Here is a 26,237-nt window from a genome sequence, read left to right on the forward strand (position 1 = left end):
AGAAGCAATTAAAGAACAACTTTGAAAATGTAATTAATAAGCAAAAGTGCTTATGCCCTGAGTTTTTGTTTTTGTTTTGGCTTTTTGTTTTTGTTTTTTGTTTTTTTTTTTTTACCTGAACCTTTAAAAAACAACATCTGTGGGGCTATTTGTTGTTCTCCCCCCCCCCCCAACCCAATTTGCTGTGGTCAGAACACAGAAAACTTGAACTGAAAGATAGATTTCGTGATAGCATGGCATTTGGACAGCTATTTTACTTCATGATCCTGTACAGGTTAGTAGCAAACCTGAAATAAACCCACTCCTTTTGGGGGAAACAAGATGGTATTTTGCTGAATGCTAGAATTTTATCACTTTGAGGGGGAAAAAAAAAGCTGCTTGAGAAACCTAAGAGTATGAAAGCATTTGAGATCTCAGAAGGAGTTTAAATCAATGCACTGCCACAGTTACAGAGCAGATGAAAGAGCCTGCTGTCTCAATTGCCAGGAAACTACTTAGAAACTCTCACTTTGATTTCTTCACGTAGTCCGTTACATTACTGCTAAATACAATATATAGGGACATCACGACTTTGATGTTGTACAGCTTTAACAAATGGAAACTAATACGATAGAACAACTAAGATTTGTGGTTTTATGTGGATATACAAATATATACCCGTCTAGCCCCTTATGTACTATGTATCTCCAGGGGCCGTCTTTCCCCTATAGCCTTATAAAATGATAATTTTGGTGTTTTATTCATGAATTCTAGTAAGCAGTGCCATGTTTATGTAGTACCAAAAACTCATACGGAGATATTGTTATTCTGAATTATTACCTTAACAATATGCGGTGTTTGTACACCAGTTTCAAAAGTATAATGTAGTTTTATGTATCTGTTGATAAGTACTGGGCAGAACTCAATGAAGAATTACTGATTCCATGCCTTTAGAAAATCGGATGCTTTTAATCAGTGGATGTGGAAACTGCATCTCCATCCAACAACAGCAGAGGTCTGTTCTCCAGTTTTAGTCATAAACTTTCAAGTGGTTATCCAATTATTAAGATCCTACATTTAAAAAAATCTGTGGATTTCTGACATTATTTGTTCAATTATAAACTTGAAATCATTTTACAACAATGTGCTTCTTCTTATGAGAATTACAAATATGTGCTTATTTAATTACATGAGACTTCTCAAATTTTTGAAGTTTCCAGGAATAAGAGCAGAGGTCAGAATGTCTTAATCTGACTATTGGCTCTGCCACCTACTAATCTTTTGAGTTGGGGCAGAGCATTCAATGTTTAGTTTCGATTTCCTCACTTAACTAAGAACTTGATGGCACTTTCTCCATCTTACTGTCAGAATTGGTGTACAGACCAAGGAAAAAGGTACTGGAGAGGCAGTGCTATACTGGAGAGAGCGTCAGGCCAGCTGGGGAGACGAGTACTGCCTCCAGCTAGCTAGGTGACCACAGACACAGATAGGTCATTTAGCCATTCTGGACTCCTAATCTTGTGACAGAAGGAGGCTGGTCTGAAAATTTTCTGAATTCCCTTTTCCTTTATCTGTTGGCGTGCTTTGAAAACTCTAAATGACTATATAAATATTTCTGACTTTTTGATAATGTGCGTTGAAAACTGCAAAGCACCATGTAAAATATTGCAGGTGTTTTATGTTGTTTTAAACAGTTTAACACTTTATCAAGATAAATTACTAAGGGGAGATCATAGGATTTTTTTTTTCCTTTTTCTGGAAAATCTTTAAGAAGTCCATGGATATTCTTCCTTATTCAGTGCTTTATCTCTGGACTGTGTTCATAGGAATACTCTTGAACTTCTTCCAGCTATCTAAGATTCTGTTATTAGTGTTTTTTGGAATCTGATAAGCATTACAGAAGAATTTCCACTGTTTACTTAAATGTAGGTACCCTCCAGTATTCCTTTTACTAAAGAATTTACAGCAACTTTAAGACTACTTTGGATTCAAGTGTAAACATATGTTTTACTTGCATACAGCCCGGTGGCGCACATTTCTAAGACCTGGAGTGGAGTTTGTCCCCCTATGTGACATGAAGTGAAAAGGGATAATTATGATTGTGGGTTTACGTGCATTGTGTCTGGTAGTTTAAGATCCCTGTTTAATAACTGTCACATTCTGAAATATCATTTGAAAGATTGCTGCTCTATTACACAAAAACATGTGCCAGCCCACGGTGTTCTGATTCTGTGGAACTCTTCTCTGCCAAATTATTTACCTGGGATTAGTACTTTTAATACCATTTGGATTCTATTTGCTAGCTTCCTAGTAAATTGTCTTTTACGTTTCAAGGAAGTTGACTCTTTCTTTACAGGCAAAACTTTCCATTTTGACCTCATAGGCACTTTCAACTTTAAATTATCTCATAATAGCAATGAGGTTTAGTACCATTCTGTCCTTCTGGGCGTTGTAATTTCCACAGCACTGCCACCTACATGATGTAATTTAATCCTCACAACAATAAATTAGATATATCATCCTTTTTTTTTTTCTTTTTTCACATCGGGAAGTGGGAGAGGACTCAACGTGCTAAATGACTAACCCCAGTCACACAGCTGCTGAAATACAGAACTGGGTCTCAGACATATCTTTTGGCAACAAGGCCAAATGCTTTTTTCGAGATCACTACTTAATGCAAATAAAAAATAATGTCCTAGACCTTCTTTTACTGCATTAGGCCAAAAAAGTATTAGATTTAAAAAATTATGTCTTGCCTAATTTATGCTCTAATGATTTATTCATATTATGAAATTTATTTTTGGTGCCAATCTAACTTACTAAGTACTAGCCACTATTTTAAGACTTAAATATGTTGCCTTTTAGTTTCCTATGTATTAAGTATTTAATCTCCATTTTGAAGTGAAGAAAGTTGCTCATACTTACACAGCTATGATGTAGTTTCAATCTGATTCTTCTGGACTTCTATGTGCATGCTCTTAGCCTCGAGGCTGTACCATTCGATATGGCATAAAACCACCAGATTTGACTTTAAGAAATAGTTTCTCAAATTCAAGTTCTTTCCATTTTTATTTATTTTATTATTATTATTATTATTATTATTATTAATGTTTATTTACTTTTGAGAGAGAGAGAGAGAGTGCTAGCAGGGTAGGGGCAGAGAGAGAAGGAGACAGAATCTGAAGCAGGCTCCAGGCTCTGATCTTTCATCACAGAGCCCGATGTGGGGCTCGAACCCACAAACCTCAAGATCATGACCTGAGCTGAAGTCAGATGCCCAACTGACTGAGCCATCCAGGCCTCCCAGGTTCTTTCCATTTTTAATGTAAAAACATTACCCTGTCTCCTGCCTAACTTTTAGGTTTATTTTGAGTATTGAAAGAAATAATGTATGTAAAGGAGATTTTTAAGATGTAAATAACCATAAATAGGTAATTTACAATTAATGTGCTTAATCTCACTTAATGAGCAATAATGAGACAAGAATAGCACTCTGCAAACCTCTGTTTACTTGCAGGTATTTGTACACTCACTTTGCATAGATAGGCTTTGACTAAATGTGCCTGCACCTAAAGCAAAAATTCAGGGCACTGTGTCAGACCCCTGGAGGAGGCTGTTCGAGGGCAGTAGGAACTTTATGACACTCCTCAAATCCTGCTGCACAGGGAGCTGCCACCGACTCAGCCCTTGCACAGGGCTGATCCTGCTGAGAATCCAGGGGCCCCTATTTAAAACAGCTTGCTATAGGGATATTCATGCTTATGGAAATAATTAATAGTGGCAATGATGCTTATAATGGCACCTGATGTCCTGCTGCGAAGAAAGATAAACCAGCCTTCACCATAAAGAACTTACAAATTATACTAAGCAAACATGTTAACACCTATTAAGAGTCCTAATCAGAGCTGTTAAACAAACAAAGAGATGTCATATAAAACACACCCATTTAGGAATAGCAGCTACATGTTTGGTGTTATAAAAGGAACCATTTACCTCTGAGATAGAGATAAAACCCTCAGTGGAGTGTAAAGGTTAGGCAGGAACAAGACACCTTTCTGAGCCAACCCGTTTTCTAAGCATCAAATCCCATGGCCAAAGCTGTTCCCAATGGTGTGCTTGCGTCCTAAGATTTATTTTGGGTCTTATTACTATTTAATCAGCAAATTACTTGTTTCTTCAGATGTGACTTATTATTGTAAGTAGTGCTTCTTTAAAGGGCTATGAAAATGTGGCTATAATATAATAGTAAAAATCAAGAAATTTGTTTATCTGTAAGAAATTCACTTTGCAGATAGCATTTCAGGTTGAGATTCATCCCTACCAGAGCTTAAGATCTTGTTATTCTAAGTGTGGCCCAGCAGCGTTAACACCACTTGGGAGCTTTTCACAAATGCAGGATCTTGGGTCTCATTCCAAACCTACAAACAGAATATGAATTTTAATAAGATCCTCAGATAATTTATATGTATATTAAAAGTTTAAGAGAAAATATCATGTACAAAGTTCCTATGATCAGACATTCCCATCAGGAAAATTAATAAGTTTCATCTTATCGGAAAGTAGAAATTAAATTACTCATTTTTGGAAGGTATATACGTAGTGTGACGTTTGCCTTATGATGAAACACATCTGAAACGATTCCCTCAAACACCCATGTTTCGTGGTGCCTTCCGGTGTTTCCAGCATAGCAGACCATTCCAGCCACGTTCCGTCGCTGTCTTGTAGTCTCTCCTCCCTCTTGAGGCTTCATGTTCCCTTCACACACTCAGTATAGCTCCCCACTATGTGACACACTAGCGCTGCAGAATAGGAGCGTAGGAGAAGGTGGGAAAGAGGTAGTCTTCCTAGCCATAGGGCCCACCATGTTCTTCCATAGTTAAAATACACCAACTCTATGTAATTTACTTCAATTAAAAAAATAATTACAATACAATACAATACACCAAGTCTGCTCTTGATCACTCCAGTGCCGCGGGGCTAAATCTACCATACACAAATGGTGTCATTTTTGTGGATTAAGAAAATTAGTGACTTTTACATCTTCTCACTGGACAAATCAGGGATAAATGAGATACAGCTTTACTATTCATATGTTACAAAGTATCTAGATTCCTTTTAGCTGCAGGTATTTATAACAATCATGAACATCACATAAAGAACATGACATGATGTTCTTTTGAAAATCTGATTTCTTATGGTCATATGGTGAACTACTTTAAGACTAGAGTAAAATTATACCCATAAGCATATACTATAAAAAAAAAAGGAATCTCACAGTGAACAAAGAGGGTAAAGTAAGGCATCAGTTGACTTACAGTTTAGAAAAATTCTGTGGAGGAAATTATAATGATGTTTTTTATAATTGTTCTCAAAAAAATCAACTCTAAGAAAGTTACAAGAGGCCTAATTAATGCTCAAATTGTTCTTCCTGAGAAACAGTTTTTTTTTAACGTAATGTAATGGGCTTCATGGAAAATATTCTTTGTGTTTAGTGGTTTTTCAATTCTCTTCTCTACATTGTAGTAACATACAGCACTTAAGAATAGGAAATGAAAGATTTTTGTTTCTGCTTTTTGAGGTGTCTTTGGTAATAATTAACCTAGAAGTGTTTACCTAAATCCATTAAATTCAAGCTGTAACTCAAATCCCAATACAGACTTTCAGGTTTATTTTTATTGGAAGGATCTTAAATTCTCAGAACCAACCTTCCTTTACTCTAGAATTTTTTTCTTTATCGTCTGACATATGGTCGCTCAAAATATCTCTTCCAAATTATCCATACATTCGACATCTATTTTCTAATGTTTATTTTTGTCAGAAAGAGAGAGACAGAGAGAGAGAGAGAGAGAATGAGCGGGGGAGGGACAGAGAAACAGAGTATCCGAAGCAGGCTCCTCGCTGACAGCAGAGATCCCGATGCAGGGCTCAAACCCACTAACAGTGAGATCACGACCTGAGCCAAAGTACGATGCTCAACCAACTGAGCCACCCAGACATCCCAAAGACATATATTTATCGAGAGCAGAATAAGTGACAAACACTGTGGATAAATGTCACCAAGATCAACAGGTTCTTCCTGCCTGAAACTTCAGTATGGGAAGTGAGCTGTAAATCAAATGCAATAGTTATGAGTAAAAAGCATATTAGTAAAAGAAGGCCTTAACCTATTCTGAATTCTTGGAGCCTTCTTGAAGAAGTAATATTTACCATGAGATAAGAAGGGGCCAGTACTCAGCCATGGATAGAAGGGAAGGATTTTCTAGGCTGCCAGATCTTATGAAAAAGTCTTAAGGCAAAGAAAGAATGTGGCAAATGTGAAGAAAAGAGCAAAGACCTGGGTGATTGGAACATAGTGAGCAAAAAGAACCACAGTAGATAAGGCTGAAGAGGTAGACAGGGCTCAATGGTGGTTGAGTTAACTGATGAACAGCACTCCAACCTCAGCATGACCACCTCTGGACATGAGAACTACCTCCAGGCAGTACATCCGAATCAATGAAGGGAAAATGAGAGAGTTAAAGTGTCATTTCTTATGCTGTACTAAATTTGATTCCTTGTAAATCCAACCAACTGGATCTAATTTTTAACAGCTGTACTGAGGTTTGCCTGACATACAGTAAACTGCACATATTTAAAGGGTACAATCAGGTTAAGTTTTGAAATACGTATACGTCTGTGAGGCCATCACCACATCGAGTCTATGAAAGTATTCGTTGTCCTGAAAGCTTCCTTGTGCCCCTTCACAGGGAGGGGTGCCCCTCCCACCCAGCACTCCCATCCCCATGCAATGATTGACATGCCATGCTTGGAACAGTGCCTAGAACATAAATAAGTTTTCTTGAATAAATGAAAAGTGAGTCCATGTGGAGAATTAGCTCTTGGTTTGACATTGGGTTGATTGCTTCATCTTTTCCAGGTATGCAGTGCCATTCAGAATCAGGACTTCACTGTTATCCAAGACTACTGCACTGGCCTCAAAGCCCTGCTTTATCTGAAAAGCATTGAAGAACTGCAAGACTGGGACGGGCAGAGTCCGGCTACCATGAGTCATCAGAAAGGGAAACCGGTTCCGCGTATTGCTGAACTCATGGGAAAGGTATGTGCTCAACTTTTCCTGTTGTCCTCAAGAACTCTACCTCAGTCACTTTCTATTTCAGGTCTTGTTTTCTTTCCCACTGTCTCAGAAACAGGAAACACAGTGCCTTTTGGATGTAATTTCTGTAGTAGAATCATTCTGAAGGAGGCTTGATTACAGCTATATGACAGGTCCGTGAGTTACATTTTTATAAAACCAACATAACACAAGGTCATGTAAAGGGAAAAGATTGAAGTTTGTAGTGTAAAGTGCCTCCAAATTCTTGCTTACTGTGGTGATGACTGGCATTCTTTGCAGTGGGAAGCTGGAGATTTCTTTATTCTTTAACAAGCTCTGGAAATTATAACGTTACCTTTCTATTTTCAAGACAAATCAAATCACTGGAGCCCTGAATAATATGATGAAGTTTTTAAAATTAAAATCTAATCAGTATCTTTTGTAACTGCTTCTGCTATGTGGTTAAACCTGGGCTCAAAAGGTTATGTCCCAACTTTCTCACTAACTGTTATTTTCAGAGAAATATATACTACATTTACATTTTGTATAATACAGTGATTTTAGCAAATCTTTTCTAAAACAACATTCAGCATTTTGCCTTTGTATTTCCTTTGTATTATTCTAAATAGACAATCATTGTCAGAAGACATTTCTTGAGTCCTGAATGAGGGGAGGAAAAAATTTTAATTCTTAGTCTTTTCAGCTTGTCACTACATCAATAATTAACTTTAAAAAAAAAAGAAAGGCAAGTATAAAAAGATTCTTTAAGGAAGCATTTAATAATTCAAATGAATCTTAACTTGAAACAGGTCACATGAAAAAGAATGGAAAACAAAAACCCTGGGTACTCTGCCTTGGGTGGCAGGGTTAGGGGCTCTGAAAGAATAAGAGAAACATCATATAACTGACTTACATTTGGCTAGTTTTAATAGAAAATATCACTGTCCTCCAAGGTAGCTAAAAATAAGGACTTCTTAAAAAAATAATGTGCATGATTACAAGTCCAGTAATGAAAAACAAAAGGGAGAAAGAAATAAAATCTTACAGTGTAGATTCCTGGAAAATATCGTGATGAATGACTTCATGAGTGACAATCAAACAGAAAAAAGGGTGGGTGACATTAATATTTATAATATTGTAATTAGCAAGACTGTGCCTAAGCATCATTATTAATGTAGCTAATCATATTATCATAAACTGAGTCTGCAGTATTTAGACAGTGAGTGTTCTTGCTTTATCAGTGACCATCAACGTCTGAAGGTTGTTCATAACGAAAAAACCTTTTTTTTTCACAAATAAGTTTACACTCATTCAATGTAAATATCTCAAGTAAATTGGCTCTGACATGATAATTTTGATAGTTTATGACCATTCATAAAAGCATTGTCTCAAATTTGAATGGTCACTATGTGAGTTGAAATGTTAGCAATTATATTGCACCGGGCCGTTTTGTCTTGAAGGGACTTCCACACTCATTTCAAAACTTACATATTCAAATAAAAGATGAATAATGATGGAGACACTTGTGTCAATGACATAAGTGGAAATTGATTTTCTGACAGTTTGAAACTAGATTCCGACTTTATTTTGGTAAGCCCAGCCTTCATCAAAATCGTAAGTATAATTTTCAGCATTATCATTTAAAATGAGATTTTTTTCACATAGATTTTGCTTGTGTGATTATATTAGTGATTCATTTCTCAACTCTAAGTTGAAGAACTAGCAGTTGGTCTGGCAATAGACCTTTGCTCCTGGATTCCCCTATGTGTGCTGACATGACTAAAACAATAGGTGATGGTCCTTTAACGTAACGTCCCTAACAGTGCATCAAAGTGCGCTAGATCCAAGGTACAGGTGGCTTCCTAATTGTTCCTCGTAGTGTTTCTGGTATGTGTGTGTGTGTGTGTGTGTGTGTGTGTGTGTGTGTCTTTGAAAACAACTCATATTGCTCTCTCACTAGCTGAAGAATAGCATGCTGCTCCCTATAGTGTTTTCATGTTACAGGGACAACCAGAGATGATGTAGACCCTTTTGAGAAGGGCCTGTTAGAAAGAGCTGGCTTCTTACAGGAAAGATTTGTTTGGAAAGTACAATTGTTACTCTACTTAATCTTTCACTCGGAGGTCAGGCTAGAATAAATTAGAGTAGAAATTTAGAAGAAACCAATTACAATACAGTGTTTGAAGATGGAGAGAAAATGAGACGTTAGCTATGGAAACAAGGATTTGGCCAAATTAGCCATGTTATCTTTTAAGTAATTAGTATATTTAATATACTCTCCCTTTGCATACCTCACTTATTAATTTATTAAACTTCCCAAGCAATGTTTCTTCGGGTGGCTTTGGAAAGGCAAAAAGTCAGGCATTTATAGTTTGCTCTGGTCTTATGGTGCCACTTGTATAAATCTGTACCTGCAAACGTGAGAACAAACCCCATACAAAGAGCAGCCACTGGCTCTGCCGCACCACAGAGCAGTTGATCTCAGGCTGCTGGGGCTTAAAAACCATGGGGCATATTTAGGAAAAATGTACATTCTCTGGCCCTGCTCCCAGAGATGCTGATTCAGTCAGTCAGAAGTGGGTCCAGGAAGGAACCTGCATTGTGATGTTGTGATTCTGATGGAGGGACCTAAGGATCCACACTGCCAAAACTAATAAAGGAGAGAATAGCAACAGAATATCCTTAGAGATGGAGAGGTTAGCAGTGAGTGCAATGCAAGCTGCTGTTGATGGAGAAAGCCAGGAATAAATGATTTTGAGCTGGAAGAGAAGTGAAATAGATGACGAAATCCAGAGAAGCGGTACACTGAGCTCTGAGTGGCTGGTGGTGGAAAGTACCTTGATGCGGAGACGGGGGCAGGGACTTAGTGCAGCAGATAGGCCAAAGACATGTAAGGAAGCAAGAAGAATTGTGAGGATAGAGATACTTTGCCAACAAAGACATAACATTCCCAGTCCGTGCAGACGATCAACAATGAGGAAATCTGTGAGGATAAGGAGGCAGAGACTATTCACAGGGACATCAGAAAGGAAGGGTCTCGGCAGCAGAGTATCCGGTTATTTATTCTCAGTTATCTTAATGCCTTCTTCTCCCTGGTGAAAACCTAGGCAACTCAGTAAAAGTGAAGTGAATGCTTGCCACCCACAGGGCAGAGGTTACTAGCAGAGTCCAGAGTGAGACTGATAGGTTTACATGATGTTTTGTTACCTAGCTAGGTAGGTAACTTGGACAAGTTAATTAAGCTCTTCCAAACTCTTTCTAAAACTATGAAATGAAGATAACCACAATGTAAGTCCACAGTCCCTCATTAGCAATTCTGAAATCCAAAAAGTGCTGAAACCAAATGTTTCACACAACTCATTTGGCAGCAAACATGACCTAAACTGATGTGAGGCTATTTATAATTTTTATTTATTCCTCTTAGAGTGAACATTTAAATGTTTACTACAGGGAGACCAATGTGTTTGATTCCAAGTTGCTACCCCACATAATGCTTGGGGTATCACACATTTTACTTTGCTGAAGCCCCCAGAAAACCAGTTCTAAATTCTGAGATATATTTGGCCCCAAGGATTTTAGTTAAGGGATTGTGAAGAGTATTTAATTGAGAATATAACTGCAATTATAACTTTACTCACAATTTTTCTTTATAATTGGAGCAAAGTATATATATTTTAGTGATAGCAGAAAATAAATTATTAGTATTTAGAATTTTTAGGTGTGGCAAATCACAGTTATTTTGAGATTATTTGCTTGGGAAATATAAGAGAAATTGGATGCCCCAATATTAGAACAGAAAGTTTTGCAACCAAAAAGCATGGAAGGAAATGTCTTTACTGTTTTATGCTTGGGATGGGAACAGGATTCCTATGCAAGAGCCCTTGAAAGGGACTAGCACAGGCCAAAACTACTGACTGATTGGGGTCTGCATGCATTTTTACTTTCTGTTCCCTACACCTGGAATGTCTTTCCCATTCAGTGAAGAGAAATTCTCAAGCACCCCTTCTCTTTGAGTTATTCTTTGATCTTTACATCAGAATTAATTTCTCCTTCTCTTCTTCATCCTTAGTTGCAACAAGTATCACCCAGCATGTGAATGTTCGAATGTCTTTTTCCTCTAGTAGACAGCAAGCTCACTTCCCAATTCCTTGGACACCCACTGATACACAGTAAGGGCTCTGTAAATGCTGCTTGAATAAGTAAATGAATGATAAATGAATGCTGTAAGAAAACAGCTAAGTGGTAGCATTAAAAATTAGTAGTCATTTGACTTACTGAGCCATTGCTTTTCCCATCACATCAGAAATGAAATGAATTTGTAAAAAGTAACTTTGAACTTAAAGTTCTATTTCGTGTATGAGTCCAGTTTCGTAAAATGAGATGGAAGAAATCAGAGAGGAACGAGGTAGGCAGGTGAGCAAATTTTATTCCTTCTTGGCATAGCAAAATATACCTAGACTCAAAGCTTCTTGAGGGCTTAAATCACACACTGTGTGCCAGTGACTGACACAACATCTACCATGTGGGAGTGATGGCATGGTAGCTGGACTGCTGAAAGAATATATTGATCAATCACACATTTATTTTAAGATGTATCTTAAATATCACTTCCTTTTGAAGTCATCTATGACCCTCTTCTTCTCTCTCTGGGAAAATTGAGTCCCTCATTTCTCTGTTCTTGTTTGTGTAACTGGTATTGCATTTATTATATTGTCTTCTGGCTATAGGTCTTCTTGTCAATCACTGAGGTCATTGTGAGCGTCTTGAAAACGGAGATCATGTCATATTTATACATGAATTTTCAAGAACCTAGCACAGTGCTACATGCTTATAGAATTAATTTGCACAAACTATCTGCAGTGTCCTTATTTGGAAGGAAAAAAGAAAGCAAATTTATAATCAAAATTCCAGCCAGTCCCTTTCAAGAATAGCAGTGATTTTAGAAGGAAACTGTAAAGTGCCAAATTACTTTCAGTAGGTATTAAAACATGATATTATCATGTGATGTTAATAATTAAACATAATATGTTCACATTAAAAAGCTTTCATTAGGGTTAAATCAGAAAAACTGTCAATGTGCTTGCATAGCATCTCCTAAAACAAGGCTTTATTTTGATGAAAGAAATCAAACTATGTGCATCCATATGACCAGATATATCATTCTCATGTTATTTTAAAGTCACAAGTGATATGATTTTATAAAACTACTGCTATCTGGTTGTAGTGTTTATATGTAAATATCTAACTATCTGTTTATTTGTTTCTGCCATGCTATTCAACACAGAGAACAAAGAAGTGTTCAAAAGGAACGTATGATGTCATGAGCATGACCATTACAAAAGGCCTAATAACAACAGTCTTGGAAGAGGAGAGCAGTATCTCCCTACTTACAACTTTAAAAGTTTTATGTCTTCCATGCTGTTTACTCTTTCATGCTTTGAGATATAATTTGCATAAAGAAAAATGCACCGGTCTTAAATGAACCATTTGATGAGTTTTGACAAGTGCACACATCCACAGAATCCTCACTTCTGTCAAGATATTGAACACTGCCAGCATCTCAGAAGAGTCCCTTCTGCCCCTTCCCAATCATTATCTCTCCATCCTCTCCTAAGAGAAGTAAACACAATTTAGTTTATATCATCATAGATTAGTTGGTTCCTATCCTGTAGCATCATCTAATTCGAATTCCTAAGAATACGTGTTTTTGTATATGTGGTTATTTCCAGCACAGTGGTTTGGAAAATCATCCATGTTGTTGTGGGTGTTAAGTAACTCATCTCTTTTTATTGGTGAATAATATTCTATTGAATAAATATATCATAATTTGGTTATTCATTCAAATTTACAGTTGAGCTGTTTCCACTTTTCCAGTATTATAAATATGTCTAAAATAAGCATTCAGGCATAACTGTTCTCATTTCCCTTGACTGATATGTAGGAGTGTAGTACCTGGGTTATAAAGTGATGTATAAGCTTTGTAAGAAACTTGCCAACAGATTTCAAAGTGGTTGTACCATTTTATACTCCTGCCAACTGTGGATGGGTGTTTCAGTTCCTTCACATTCCAGCCAACATTGGGTATGCTCCATCTTTTTAATTGGAGCCTTTTAGTACATGTACATTGATTGGGATTTCCTTGTGATTTGAATTTCCATCTCCCTGAAAACTAATGATATTAAACACTTCTCCATGTTCTTTCTGGCCATCCATATATCTTTTCTGCAAAGTACCTATTCAAATCTTTTGCCTGTTTAAAAATTGGGTTTATTTTTAACTGAATTTTAGGAGTTCTGTATATATTTGGGGTACAGGTCCATAGATGCAAAAAAGCATTTGACAAAATCCAGCATCCACTCATACTAAAAGCCCTAAGCAACCTAATAATAGAAGGAAATGTCTGTCCTCAGTCTGATAAAGGGAATGTACAAAATATCCTACAATACATGTCATATTTAAATTGTGACTAAATAAATTTTTCTTCTAAGATCCAGAACCAGGCATGTTCTCACACTTCTACCCAGTATTGTACCAGAGGTCCAAACTAATGTCTAAAGATATAAAAACAAATAAATGGCATCCAGATTGGAAACCTACTAAAATTGTTATTTGCAGATGGTAATATTGTATACATCAAAAATCCCAACACATATATAAAAACACTATTAAAATCAATAAATGAACTTAGGAAATTTTCATGATACAAATATAGTATACAAAAGTGATTTGTATTTATAGATGAACAATTAAAATAATGAAAAATCAGAAAATTAAATTTTAAAATTTCATTTACAATAGCATTTAAAACCACAAAATACTTAGCAACAAATTAAAATGTATGCAGTATCCATACACTGAGAACTATAAGGGAGTCCTGAGAGAAGTTAATGAAAAAAATCAATGGAGAGATAATGTTTTCTCCAAATTAATCTGTAGATATATCACAATCCCAATCAAAATCCCAACACATGTTTTTATAGACTATTAAATTTTAGAAGTTGTTTCTAAAATTTACATTGTATTTAAAGGAGCTAGAATAACCACAACAGTGTAGAAAAAGAACAAATTTGGAGGATTTGAACTGTCTTCAAGTTTTTCTATAAATCTACAGTAATCAAACAAGCATGTTTGAGTGTCAGGATAGATAAATAGATTGATGGAACAGACAGAAAATCCAGAAATAGACCCACACATATATACTCAACTGACTTTTCACAAAGGTGCCAAACAATTCAATGGAGAAAGGAAAGTCCTTTCAATAAATGGTGCTAAAATTAATGGAACCTCATATTTTTCTCACACAGGACACAAAAGTAATTTTAAATATATCATAGATATAGAAGTATAAAAATGTTAAAGAAAACATAAGTAAATTTGCTCATAACCTTGGGATAAGGAAAGATTTCTTCGATAGAATGCAAAAAGCACTAACCAACAAAAAAAAATTGACAACTTAAAGTTCATCAAAATCAACTTCTGGTCATCAAAAGACACAATTAAGTAAATGGAAATTCAGGTCACAGAATGAGAGAGCATATTCATGATATTTATATTTCATTTATATTTCATAAACAACTTGTGACGAGAATAAATGTATGTACTACTTTAAAAATGTAAGCCCGAATAACATGAAATAATTTAATTTCATCAACAACTGTATGGAAATCTTAAAATAAAAAGTCCATGGTGAGGACCTATCTGTAGGCTCTTGCAACTAACTCTCATCCATCTATGATAACTGGGTTTTTTTGTTTGTTTTTTGTTTTTTGTTTGTTTGTTTGTTTGCTCTTTTCTCTAATATCACTTTAGAGCTAGCCCAGAAAAGGAGTGAGGGAGAAGAAAGTCATTTTCCTTCAAGTTCGTCTTATGGCCCTGTGGTTCTTGCCCATGTTATTTTCTCCCATTGCAGCTTTGTCCCTGTGGTTATTCCTTTTGAGGCTGCCAGTGGGTACTTCATATTGTTAGAAAAGTTCCAGATGACATTTTACATTTCTGTCAGTTGCTTGGGTAATGATTGAAATAGGAAGCAGTATTATTGAGATCACTTTCTATGATTGTAGCAAGATTGCATGAGGCTAAATGTTTTTACTGATTCAGCTCACTTCATAGCACATGGCAAAAAAACAAAAACAAAAAAACAAAGCACCAGTTCCTGAAAGTTCAAATTTTCCAAAACTACCAAATCAGAGTCTACTGTGTAGGTATTATGAGAACTTATCTACATCTCTAAATATCATCAGATAGTTTGAGTAGTATCTTAAGTAAAATGCTGAAATGCCAAGTATACTTTAAGAATAGGGCAGACAGGGGAGCCTGGGTGGTTCAGTCAGTTAAGTTTCCAACTCTGGATTTTAGCTCAGATCATGATCTCAGGGTTCGTGGGTTTGAGCCTAACATCAGGCTCTGCACTGACAGTGTGGAGCCTGCTTGGGATCTTCTCTGTCTCCCTCTGGCTCTGCCATTCCTCCCCCCACCTCAAAAAATAAACAAATAAACTAAAAAAAAAAAAAAAAAATAGGGTAGACCCCTGTTTATAAATGGTGATTATTCCTACTTAGAAGCAAAAAATCTTGAATAAGATCTTGTAGTTCTGAGTGTCTAATCATCTCATTAAGGTTTAATGATCCCACAAAGAAGTCAGCATGCTATTGTAAAAGCAATGTGTTAGAGTCTAGCAGGTCTAGGTTTGAATCCAGGCTCAACATCTTACTACTGGGTGAACTGGTGCCAGCTACATGATCACACAATCTTCTATTCCTGTATGGCAAAGTTAAGATAATGATATCAATTTCAGGATGCTTTGTGAGGATTAGAAATCATATGTAAAGTTTATAGCACGTAGAAAGCAGACATTCAGCACATGCTACTCAGTGTTTTAGTTAATTCTAAACTAGATGATGGATAAATGCATAGACACATAGATACATAGATAGAACATAGGTAGAGATATAGAAGTATTAGGGTAATTTGTATATGTGATACTTAACACGTTGTTTTTATACTTTCTCTCGACCTTCTACTGATAATGTGATTTTACTAGCTTAGTTTTGGTTGAGCTGGTAAAAAGCTAGCACCTTTATCCTTTGAAGCACTCTTTTTGCAAAAAAAAAAAACAAAAAAAAAAACCTTCTAAATAATTCAGAAGTGTTCACTTTCTAGGTAGAATGGAAATGAATTTGTTAATTTGGGGTTTGACCAGTAAACTGGCATGAGCGGTCCATCCTTGGTCCTAAAATAGGTAGAAGGGAGGAGCCTATTAACTGTTGTCAAACCAGAGTAACAATGCCAACATTTTAAATGAGGCATTACGGAAGGTGCTGGTAGGACTGTCTCATGTTATACAATGAGGTAGTTTTGCATTGCTTATAACCAAAATAGTTTGTGCCACTATAAGCCTTCCCAGCTTGGTCTCTCTCCCATCTCAAGGGTAAGTGGGTCTATATCACAGGACATCTTTAAACAGTTGGTAGTAGTTTCCAGCAGCAATATGTAGAAAAAGATTATGGTCCAAAGCCAAGTCCAGCAGAGGTGTGTGATCAAGTGGCAATGCCTGCATCAGCATGGACACAGGACAAGATGTTGCAGAATATGGCTTCCCACTTCCCAAGTGTAGAGCATTGACACCTTCCCTGGTCTAGGAATTTGGGTAGCCTTGAACTTTACAATTTTTGTAACCACTGCTGCTGCCTCATTGAAATACACCATTGTATGCCTGAAATAAAATGCAAATTTAAAAAATTACTGTTTTGCTAGCATCCCTCCAAGCTTTGCCTTCACCCATCATGCTTTTTAAAAGTATGATTTCCTATTTCTCCTTATTCATAAACAGATATCTAATTGCCAGGCACAAATGTAATTATTCCTTTTGTCACTTTCATGAAAGTAAGCGGTTAAGTATAATTTCTCACACTGCACCAAATATACTACTTAAATCAGAATGCACCTTATCAATATTAATTTTACACGTAGAAATTCTGTAAAATTACTTTTCATCCTTCAACACAACCTACCCACATTAATTTTGATGTTACTGGTAAGCCAGGAAAAAAAAAATTAGGATTTTTCTTGTTCTAGGTGGGGGATTGAGGATTTATAAAGAAAGCATTACTGTAAGCATGTAAGATAAAATTTAAATTCAAATACTCCTTGAACTGCCCACCTACCCTCCCTCCTAAGAACTCTAGAAAAACAGTGTCCATTTATTGCAAACCAGTTAGCTTTGTTCCTAATCCTGGTTTTATGGAGTGAGGCAAAATATCTCTCTGTAATTCTGAGCTCTGCCCTTGAGATTCTCCCTGAGGGAAAAAATATATATGTTTGTTCTATCTCTGTTTAAGCTCATCTGCCCACTTGAATAAAGGAAGCATTAGATAAAAGATATAATTTTCTGCTAATTAAAGGGGTCAAGGAGTCATTTTGATAAGGTAAAGAGTCAACAGAAATTCTAATTATGTTCGGCTTTATGCCAATATGTCCTAATCTAAGACTTGAGGAAAAAAAATTAAATGCCTACTTTTTGAAATTAAAAAAAAAAAGGATCTGCTTACCAAAAAAAATTTTAAATAAAACAAACCATGATTAGTTTGCTTTTTTAGCTTTCAAATTATATGGATCATAACTGCTATTGAACAGCTTTACCAACACCCTAGAAGCCTAGGAAGGATAGGCCAAGATATCTTTAATTGCACTGAATAATTGCCAGTCTCATGGTTAGCCAAATCAGTTTATAGACCTAGATGAAATCTCCATCCCGTCCCTCTTTTTCTTAGAAATGTGATCACTGTTAGGTTGCCCATATTGATCTAGTTAATCACTTTATTTCTAAATTTTTTAACATTTTTTGCTGTATAGATATCAGAAAGTGATCTTATATGTGTCTCAAATTCATACCCTTTAATAGTCTGCACTTCATGGTCACAGGTGACCCCTAGAAATGTGTTTGAGATGTGACTACAGCTTGCAAGGAGAAACGTGATAGCGCTACTCAAAAAACCCTTTGGATTTCAGCCTCAGGCGCTATTTGTGGTGTTGCCTCATTGATGGTAATGCCCTGAAGACCTCATTCCCAGCCCCTCTTACCTGCTAGCTGGTGTGCTATAGATTGTTCACAGAAAACCCAGTCAAGATTGTGCCTTTTGAAGATTTGTTGCCATACATCCTTAAAACATTTTGCTTATCTTACCTGCTTATCCATTTTATCCCATTTCACCTCAAACTATAGAACCTTCTCTAGATCCTCTTCTGGCAGTTAGTTTCTGCATGCACCCAGTCCAACTGAGCTGTAGAATGTCACCCATCAGGCTAGCCATCTTTCAGAACCTGAATATTACCGAGTCTTTCTTTCATTTAATGTAGATCCTAAGTGAAACTAATGAAAGTAAACATATAGCATTTGTAGTAATCCAGACGTCCTAGGGAAAGAGCATTTCAGTACTGTCAAATACAGTCTTTATTGAGATATAGAAAAATCCTGCCTTATATTGTCCTACTCTGTTCATGTGTTTCGTGTTGGTGGTGGGCATTAGTGGTGTTCACTAATGGCTCCATAGGAGAAGCAAATCTCCTTGCCTCTTGGATGTTCCATGTGACTAGATGACTTGCTTTAGTCAAGACAATGTGAGGGGCGCCTGGGTGGCGCAGTCGGTTAAGCGTCCGACTTCAGCCAGGTCACGATCTCGCGGTCCGTGAGTTCGAGCCCCGCGTCGGGCTCTGGGCTGATGGCTTGGAGCCTGGAGCCTGTTTCCGATTCTGTGTCTCCCTCTCTCTCTGCCCCTCCCCCGTTCATGCTCTGTCTCTCTCTGTCCCAAAAATAAAATAAAAAACGTTGAAAAAAAAATTTAAAAGACAATGTGAGTGAAGTATAGTATGTGATTCTGGGTAGAAACATTTAAGCTGGCATTCGATTCCCCAATATTCCCTTACTTTGCCACAGTGAATGCTGAGGTGTTATGTTGAGAAGGTGGCAATGTAAACGGATAAAATGGACGGGTAGATTGCTGAGATACCATGTAGGACATCCAGAGATAGCAGACTTTTTGTGAGTGAGAGACCAACTTTGATTGTGTGTGGTCTCTGAGATTTGGGAGTTGGTTATCACTGCAGTACTATCAGCTTGTAAGGATTACACAGAGTTCCAAATGACTTGTACCTGCCACCAGAGGGACTGATGGCTACAGAGTTAACCCTCTGAAAAGTTGTAAAATGGAAATGTTCATTTTTAGTGATTTTCACTTCCTTTTCTGCACGTGGTCCCACATGCAGACAGCTAATTCCATAATGCCATTTTCCATATCATCACTCTGCATCCAGTTTCTCGGCAAAGTGCCTGATGACACTGGAGAACTTTCTTTCTAAACCATACGGTGAAAACATTTATTCTTGCATTGTACCTCATTTTAAATGAAGTTGGCCTAATCCAACTGAAGAGACAGAGCATAGTGTGTACCTTACCCATAACTTCTTTCTTGTTAGTAGTAAGGAACTTGGGCAACTTACATACTTTCTCTTAGCCACCATTTCCGCATCCCAAAACTTGGGGTAATAATATATATCTCATTGGATTGTAGAGAAAAATAAGCAACAGAGTAAAAATTTCTTCTGAAAAGAAGGTTGGGTCCTAGAAGGCATCATTTCCGCTCACTGTTTCTCATTCCTTAGTTGCTTTATTTTCAACCCATCAAAATTAGATATCTACCCATCCCCATTCCCCACATCACTAAAACTGCTCTTGCTGAAGTTATTAGTGCTTTGGTTATCACCAACTCCAGTAATTTCCCAGTCTTTATTAGGTCTTATTTTATTCAGCAATTGACTACTCCTTCATATTTGAAATTTCTTGTTTGGTTTTTTGAATACTCTTTTCTCCTGGTTTCTCCTTTACCTTTTATCAAGCAAACAATTGTTAGCACCTAATAGGCACCAGGCATTATAGAGGCAAATATTAATAATAACATAACTGCCCTCCCTCAAAAGGATCGCAGACTAGTGTGGAATTAGACAATTAAAGAGTTATTTATAATGTAGTGATAATTATAGTGATAGAGAGATATGCACAGAATAGCAGGGATGATGGGGTGTTTAAGAATGGTTTCCAGACTAATCTGAAAGTTAAGATCTAGTAAGTGTAGGAAGAATACCTCAGGCTAAGGGAGATAACACGGCAAAGTCCTGGGGGTAGATAACATTTCTGTGTGTGGAGAGAACATTCTTGGACTTGATTTTTAGGACCCCCTCCTATTTTTATGGCCCTTAAATACTAGTATTTACCCTATTCATGGCTGTCATGGTACAATATATGCTCATCAGACCCGTGAAGCCAATTTTACTCTCCTTGTTGTCATCTTCCAGATTTGTACTGTCACCAAAGATCTCCCCCTGGACATTACACACCCATCTATTCAGCTTTCTGGTAGACTTTGCCACGCAATAGCCCTGCTCGGTGCTCTTCCTGCAACCTAGGAATAAAACAACAGTAGTGATTATCCATGACAATTATATAAGCACTTTATAATTTACAAAGCACTTTGGCATACATTATCTCACCAGCTGCTTCCTTAATGTAATAGCAGCAGTGGGCAAAAAACCGTGTCACTGCCAACAGCGCTTTTCTGACCTTGGTCTCCCAGCCCCACCTACTAAAAACATGAGAGCAGCTGGATGGGAGCTGATTAGAGGCTGGAAGCTGACCTTGTTTGGGGACCAGGGGAGTATGGCAGCAGCAGGTGCCACCTCCACCTTCTCCATCTCCATAGGGGCAATAGAGCAAGTCAGAGGTTTCATGGCAAAATGTGGGAGGCTGCACAGAGCAACCAGGCTCATCATGAGCTGCCTGAGCACAGGCTGAAGGTGGCAGGCATCAGCTTGTGGGAGGTTAAGCGCTTATCCCCTCTCTCCCACTTTTCTGATTTCTTATTTCTTACATGCATTAACTATCATTTTGAAAGTTTCAGTGGGTTAATTAAATTCTTCTAGTGTTGATGCTATGAAAGCTGAAACATTTTCAACTGAGATTGACACTACTCAAGACATCGGCTTCACTGATGTTTGTTCAGCAACACTCCAATATGTCACAGGATTGCTGAGAGAACATCTGAGAGCTATAATGAGCTAAAAGTCAAGTACAGGGGAAAATGTGTTCCAGACTGCTGCAGATGTTCTCAAATCAAATCATATTTCTGTGAAATGCCATATAGAATATTCAGCGGTTGAAGGATGCAACATGAAAGGACAGTTCAATTGATTTGCACTGTTTTAAAATTTTATTTAGCCTAAATTACATGAAATGTGGTGGCCTTTTTTTCACTTTGAATCAATTAATGAGAGATGCACTTGATCCTAATGAGCTTCAAGGATAATTTCCTTGCACTAAGAGGAATGCATTAACTGGTTAGGTAGGAGTCAAAGCCTAGAGAAGGTGGCAGTTGAATAAGGGAAACAGAGGAGAGTCCAGGGATTGACATTATATAGCCCCACTTTCTCCCCTTTATCTCTCCTTTATCCCTCTGGCACCAAAATTGAGCAAACAACTGTTTACTTAATTCACCGAGATTCTGATAAACTTAACTGTGGTGCTGTGTTGATGGTGATCCATTCTGTCCCTTCTGGGAAACCTGAAGGAAGCTTAGCAGGAGTGGGTCAAGGAAATGTTTTGATAGATGCATCTTTTGTAGTCCCCAACTTACATTCCATCACACAGGTGGCCTTGCACATCATCATAGTTTATGAGTATCCTGGCATTTGACTAGGAACAATATTCTCCTAAGTGAAGGGTAGCATAAGATAAGAACTGACAAACTTGAGTAAGGAAAAACAGAGAAAAATGCTTAAGTGACATGAGGAAGTACAGCAAGACACCATAGTGAGATACCACCTCAGCCTCTATATGGCTAAAAATAAAAAGATTGACAACATCAAATGCTGGCAAGAATATGGAGCAACTAGAACTCTTGTACTTTGCCAGTGGGAGTATAAAATGCTACCAGCACTTGGAAAAACTCTTCATTTTCTTATAAAACCCAACAATTCCATTCTCAGGTATTTATCCAAGAGAAATAAGAACACATTTCCATAACATTTGAGATAGATGAATTTTAAAAACAGTATGTTAAGGGAAGGGTGCCAGACACAAAAGAATACTTACTAAATCATGCCATTTATGTGGAGTTTAAGTGTAGGAGAAAAAAAATCTATATCATTAGAAATCACAACAGTAATAAGTAGAAATGGATTGGAAGAAGGCACAAGGGCATTTTCTCGAGTGGTAGAAATGTCCTATACCTTGAGTGAGTGATGGTTTCATGGATAAATTTATTTGTCCAAATTCCTCCAACTGTATGGTTACAATCTGTGCATTGTACTGTGTATGTATACCCACATAAATCAATTAAATTAATTGCTTTTAAAACAAACAACTAACTGACAGAAAGGAGAGGATAAGCATTCAGCAGTACTTTTAGGGACAAAGTAAGACAATATATAAGAAATACTAAAGACATTTTTTACGTCCAAATTACTTTTAATCAGGTAGCCTTTGGGAACTAAAAACCTTATGAATTTAACCACTAGAAAAGAATAACTGGTACCTTGATACAAATCTTGGCTGGAAACCAGCTTAAAGAAAATGGATGGCTGGGGGCATAAACAAATGTATTTTCCTCTGCCAACTTGCCAGCAGCTAGGTGTGGAATTGGAATAGTTTAGGCCTTGCTCATCAGGGAGACTGGCTGGAGCCTAGAAATGAAGAAGGGGAACATCTGGCTTCTTGAGGAGTGACATAGGTAAGGGATGAGGCAGCACAATGTAAATGAGAAGCTGCTTCTTAGAGGGAAAATTTGATTAGGTCCTTTGGTGGGATTTCAATTCTCTTTGCTTTGTAAAATCAGCCAGTGCCTGCAGCCTCTGTTAACAAAAGCTAGCCTTGCCTGAGGCCACAGCTCCCAGAACAGAACCTTAAATTGATTGCTGATAGGGTGTTACATGCAGGGCTGGGCTCTTTTGCCCTACTGTCCTACCCACCCTTACACAAACAAACCCAGTGGGGCATTTGTCTGGAAATCTTAAGTCAAATACATTTGGAATGCTTTAATATATTATATTCATTGACATTTTGTCCTGCAATAGCTCTATTATTATTGGATAACAAATTTACATTTATAGAAATAAAGACAAAACTCTTGAGGTTGAATTTCCTTTCACTAGGAATGAATTTTGTTCATTTTATGAGGCATTACTGTTGCAAAGTTGTAAAGAGTTTAAAACTATATTTTGATTCTGGTGTTTTTCTCCTTCAAGTTTCTGCTTACCTAAGATGCATCTCTATAAAATTATGGCTGGAAACAAATATCACATGTCTTTTCCAAACTCACATAATTTTTGTGACAGATTTGATTTTTGGTTCTAATTAGAATTTATTTTACATATCTATGCCTAGCTCAAAAACTTTTGAGTTTGAATTTTATTCATTTAAATATACATGTATTCATTCATCAAATAAGGAGTATCTGTTGAGTGCCCAGACATTGTGATAGATAATAGATAATAGATAATTGAGATTGAGATAGAGATAATACCTTCATCATTGAGGGAAGGTCAATTGAAAAAATAATATTACTAAACTTTTTTAATGCCTTACATAATTATTTATGCTTATATGTATGTGTGTATATATGTGTATGTGTATATGTATATTTATATCCCCATTTTACAAAGGTAGAAACTGAGGCTTAATGAGATTTATTGTAGTTATTGTACTGGAAACAGCATGCAAACCCCATTCGGTTTATTGCAAAAACTGTGCCTTTAACCACTTAACTATACCTTATCTCAACATAACTGCTGTTATGATATCAGAGTTAAAGAAACAGAAAGGAACAAGTGTCCATCTCAACCTGGCGGATCAGGAGCAGTTAGAAAGGGACAGATGAACTGTGTCTGGAGGGATGAAAACAGTATAAGTTTTATGTTAATGTCCTCATTAATTCCAATCTATAGGCAATGGCTGTGGCCAAGTGATCACTTGTGAAAATTGCTACATTTTTATTTATGGTGGTAAAAGAGTTACAGAATCTGCTAGATAATTCCATTCCCTGATAGGGCATAGGCTTCATTCTTTGTGCTTTTGGGAGCTGTTGTCTTTTAGCATAAATCCCATCAAATCTTTGTGAGTTTTGCTTTTACATTTCCTTCATCTGTGACGAGAAGATTCTATTAACAACCCTGGCACCTTCCATTAAAGTCTACAACTTCCAACTGCCAGGAAGGGATAATGAAGTGATAAATTTAATTTGCTACCAAAATATGTAAGGCAGAGATATCTAAGTGAATTTATAGCATTAGCTATGTCTTTCCTCTTAGCATTAACAAAAGTTTTATGGCAGGTTATCAGAATCAGCACAAAAAACCAAATATATATAAATTTCCACACACCGAAATCAGATCTATAACTCTGTACCAAATCACTTCTTTCCCTCTTCTTTTAGCATTTCTAGGCTCAGCAGAACTTAATACAGTGAATTTCAAGTATTTTTTTACTTGAAGAATGTAAAAACCTGTTAACCGGACTAAGAAACACTTATTACTCATTAATATACATACTGTGAAGTTTATAAAATATGAATCCCCTTCTCCTGCCCTTACCAGACTCTAATGGCTATGAAGAAAAATAACATCATCCACGTACAATTGTGCCAATGAGGGTGCTTCAAATTCTGTGGGACACAGAATCTACTTTCTCCTCATTATTTAACTCTGTGCCATGGTCATAAAAATGATTGCTTAGTTTAAAAGCTTTCTTATACATTTCCACTTCAAGAATTCCTTTGTTCCAGTGAACTTTATCTTACAGAATCATCCCATGTCTTGGCATTGGGATCAGTCTCGTATCCCGGGGGCGGGCAGGGGGTGGTCGTGATATCCCTAAACTGCACCCACTGAATGCACAGCCAGGCTGAGTTCTGCTTCTACCATTCAATGATGTGTGTGCTCATCTTGTAAAACAGAGAGAACTGTTAGGGTCGGTTCTTGACTTGCCCAAAGAAATGTAGAATTAATAACTAAGATGATGATAATAAAAGCAAGCTACTTTCAGCTGGCTGTTGCGTAATACTGTTTTGAAGGCTTTAATTCTTTCAACAGTTCATATAGGGTTTGAATCATTTGTTTCTTTTTCCTGTTGAGAAAAGTAAGACTTAGGCAGGTTAGGAAAGTTGTTTAAGTTCCCATGCTAGTAAGCCATGCGAGCAGAGGCCACATTCTAGCCCAGGTCTGTGTGTTCACAAAACTTGCACATTTGCCTACTACACTTCACTGGTTCCACTTATTATCTGGTGCAGAAGATCATTGGTTCTAAGGCTTTAGATTTGGTTCCGAGTTGACAGATAGTAGATTAAGATTCTATTAATCTTTGGGCAAGAATGTTGAACTTTCCACCTCCCTTGCAATGACCTGTGGCAGTCGATTGTACTAGGAATAACATGACACCTGCTTGTTCACTTGTATTCAGTGGACTCAGGATAAATCAATGTTTTTGCAAGCATATCATCCCCTTTCCTCAAGCCCTTCACCACCAGCATCAAGAGTGTTAGATGCATTGCTATACTGGCAACTGAGCTGATCCTCACCACATACAGCACTCTCTGTTTACTGACAAAGGTCATGGGCTCATCTCTTCTTCCTTCTGTTCCATCCCTTTAGTTTGGATTACTTGACTTTTAGCACCTATACAACAAATCCAGTTTGGGTTATGAATTCATGTATTTATTTATATGCATAAATTTCCCCCACCAATTGCCTTAATGAGCTCAGTCCTTCTGGTCTGCTGATTTATGTCTTTGAAAGTGTTTGAGATAAAGAGAGCCAGAGAGTAATGGAGAAGAGCATGGGGAGAAGCCTGGATCCCAAGGTCTCCATTGGTCTCCCACAGACTGCTTTGTTCTCCCCGGCGTTGGGCCTCCCCTTTAGCAGCTGCAGTGTCTGTCTAGATGTGTGTGGATGTCTGGCTCTGTGCCCAGCCAAACTTTTGATGCTTTCTTCCTCTCTTAAGTCACCTCAATTTCATATAAAAGCAGACATCTATGCAGAAGCTAGGTATTTGAATCAACTCTAGATTCTTCTATGTTAAGTGATCTATTGGCTTCTAGTGGCCATTACTGTTCAGGGTACCAGGCAA

At 37.1% G+C, this 26,237-nt stretch overlaps 1 protein-coding gene and 1 long non-coding RNA gene across 2 annotated transcripts in view; both read left to right on the forward strand.

The window, feature by feature from the left end:
• Nucleotides 1–26,237, forward strand: part of DPYD (dihydropyrimidine dehydrogenase) — an 853,279-nt gene that overhangs the window by 720,513 nt on the left and 106,529 nt on the right. The window contains exon 20 of the mRNA XM_060626444.3: nucleotides 6,896–7,075. Within this exon, the coding sequence (XP_060482427.2) occupies nucleotides 6,896–7,075 (180 nt within the window). The remainder of the gene's footprint in view (nucleotides 1–6,895; nucleotides 7,076–26,237) is intronic.
• Nucleotides 7,086–21,920, forward strand: LOC132673686 (uncharacterized). Its single transcript, XR_009608162.3, has 2 exons — nucleotides 7,086–18,703; nucleotides 18,937–21,920. It is a non-coding gene; the product is annotated as an uncharacterized LOC132673686 (long non-coding RNA).

This window comes from Panthera onca, chromosome C1 (genome assembly GCF_046562875.1).
Source record: "Panthera onca isolate mPanOnc1 chromosome C1, mPanOnc1 haplotype 2, whole genome shotgun sequence".
Classification (NCBI taxonomy): Eukaryota; Metazoa; Chordata; class Mammalia; order Carnivora; family Felidae; genus Panthera; species Panthera onca.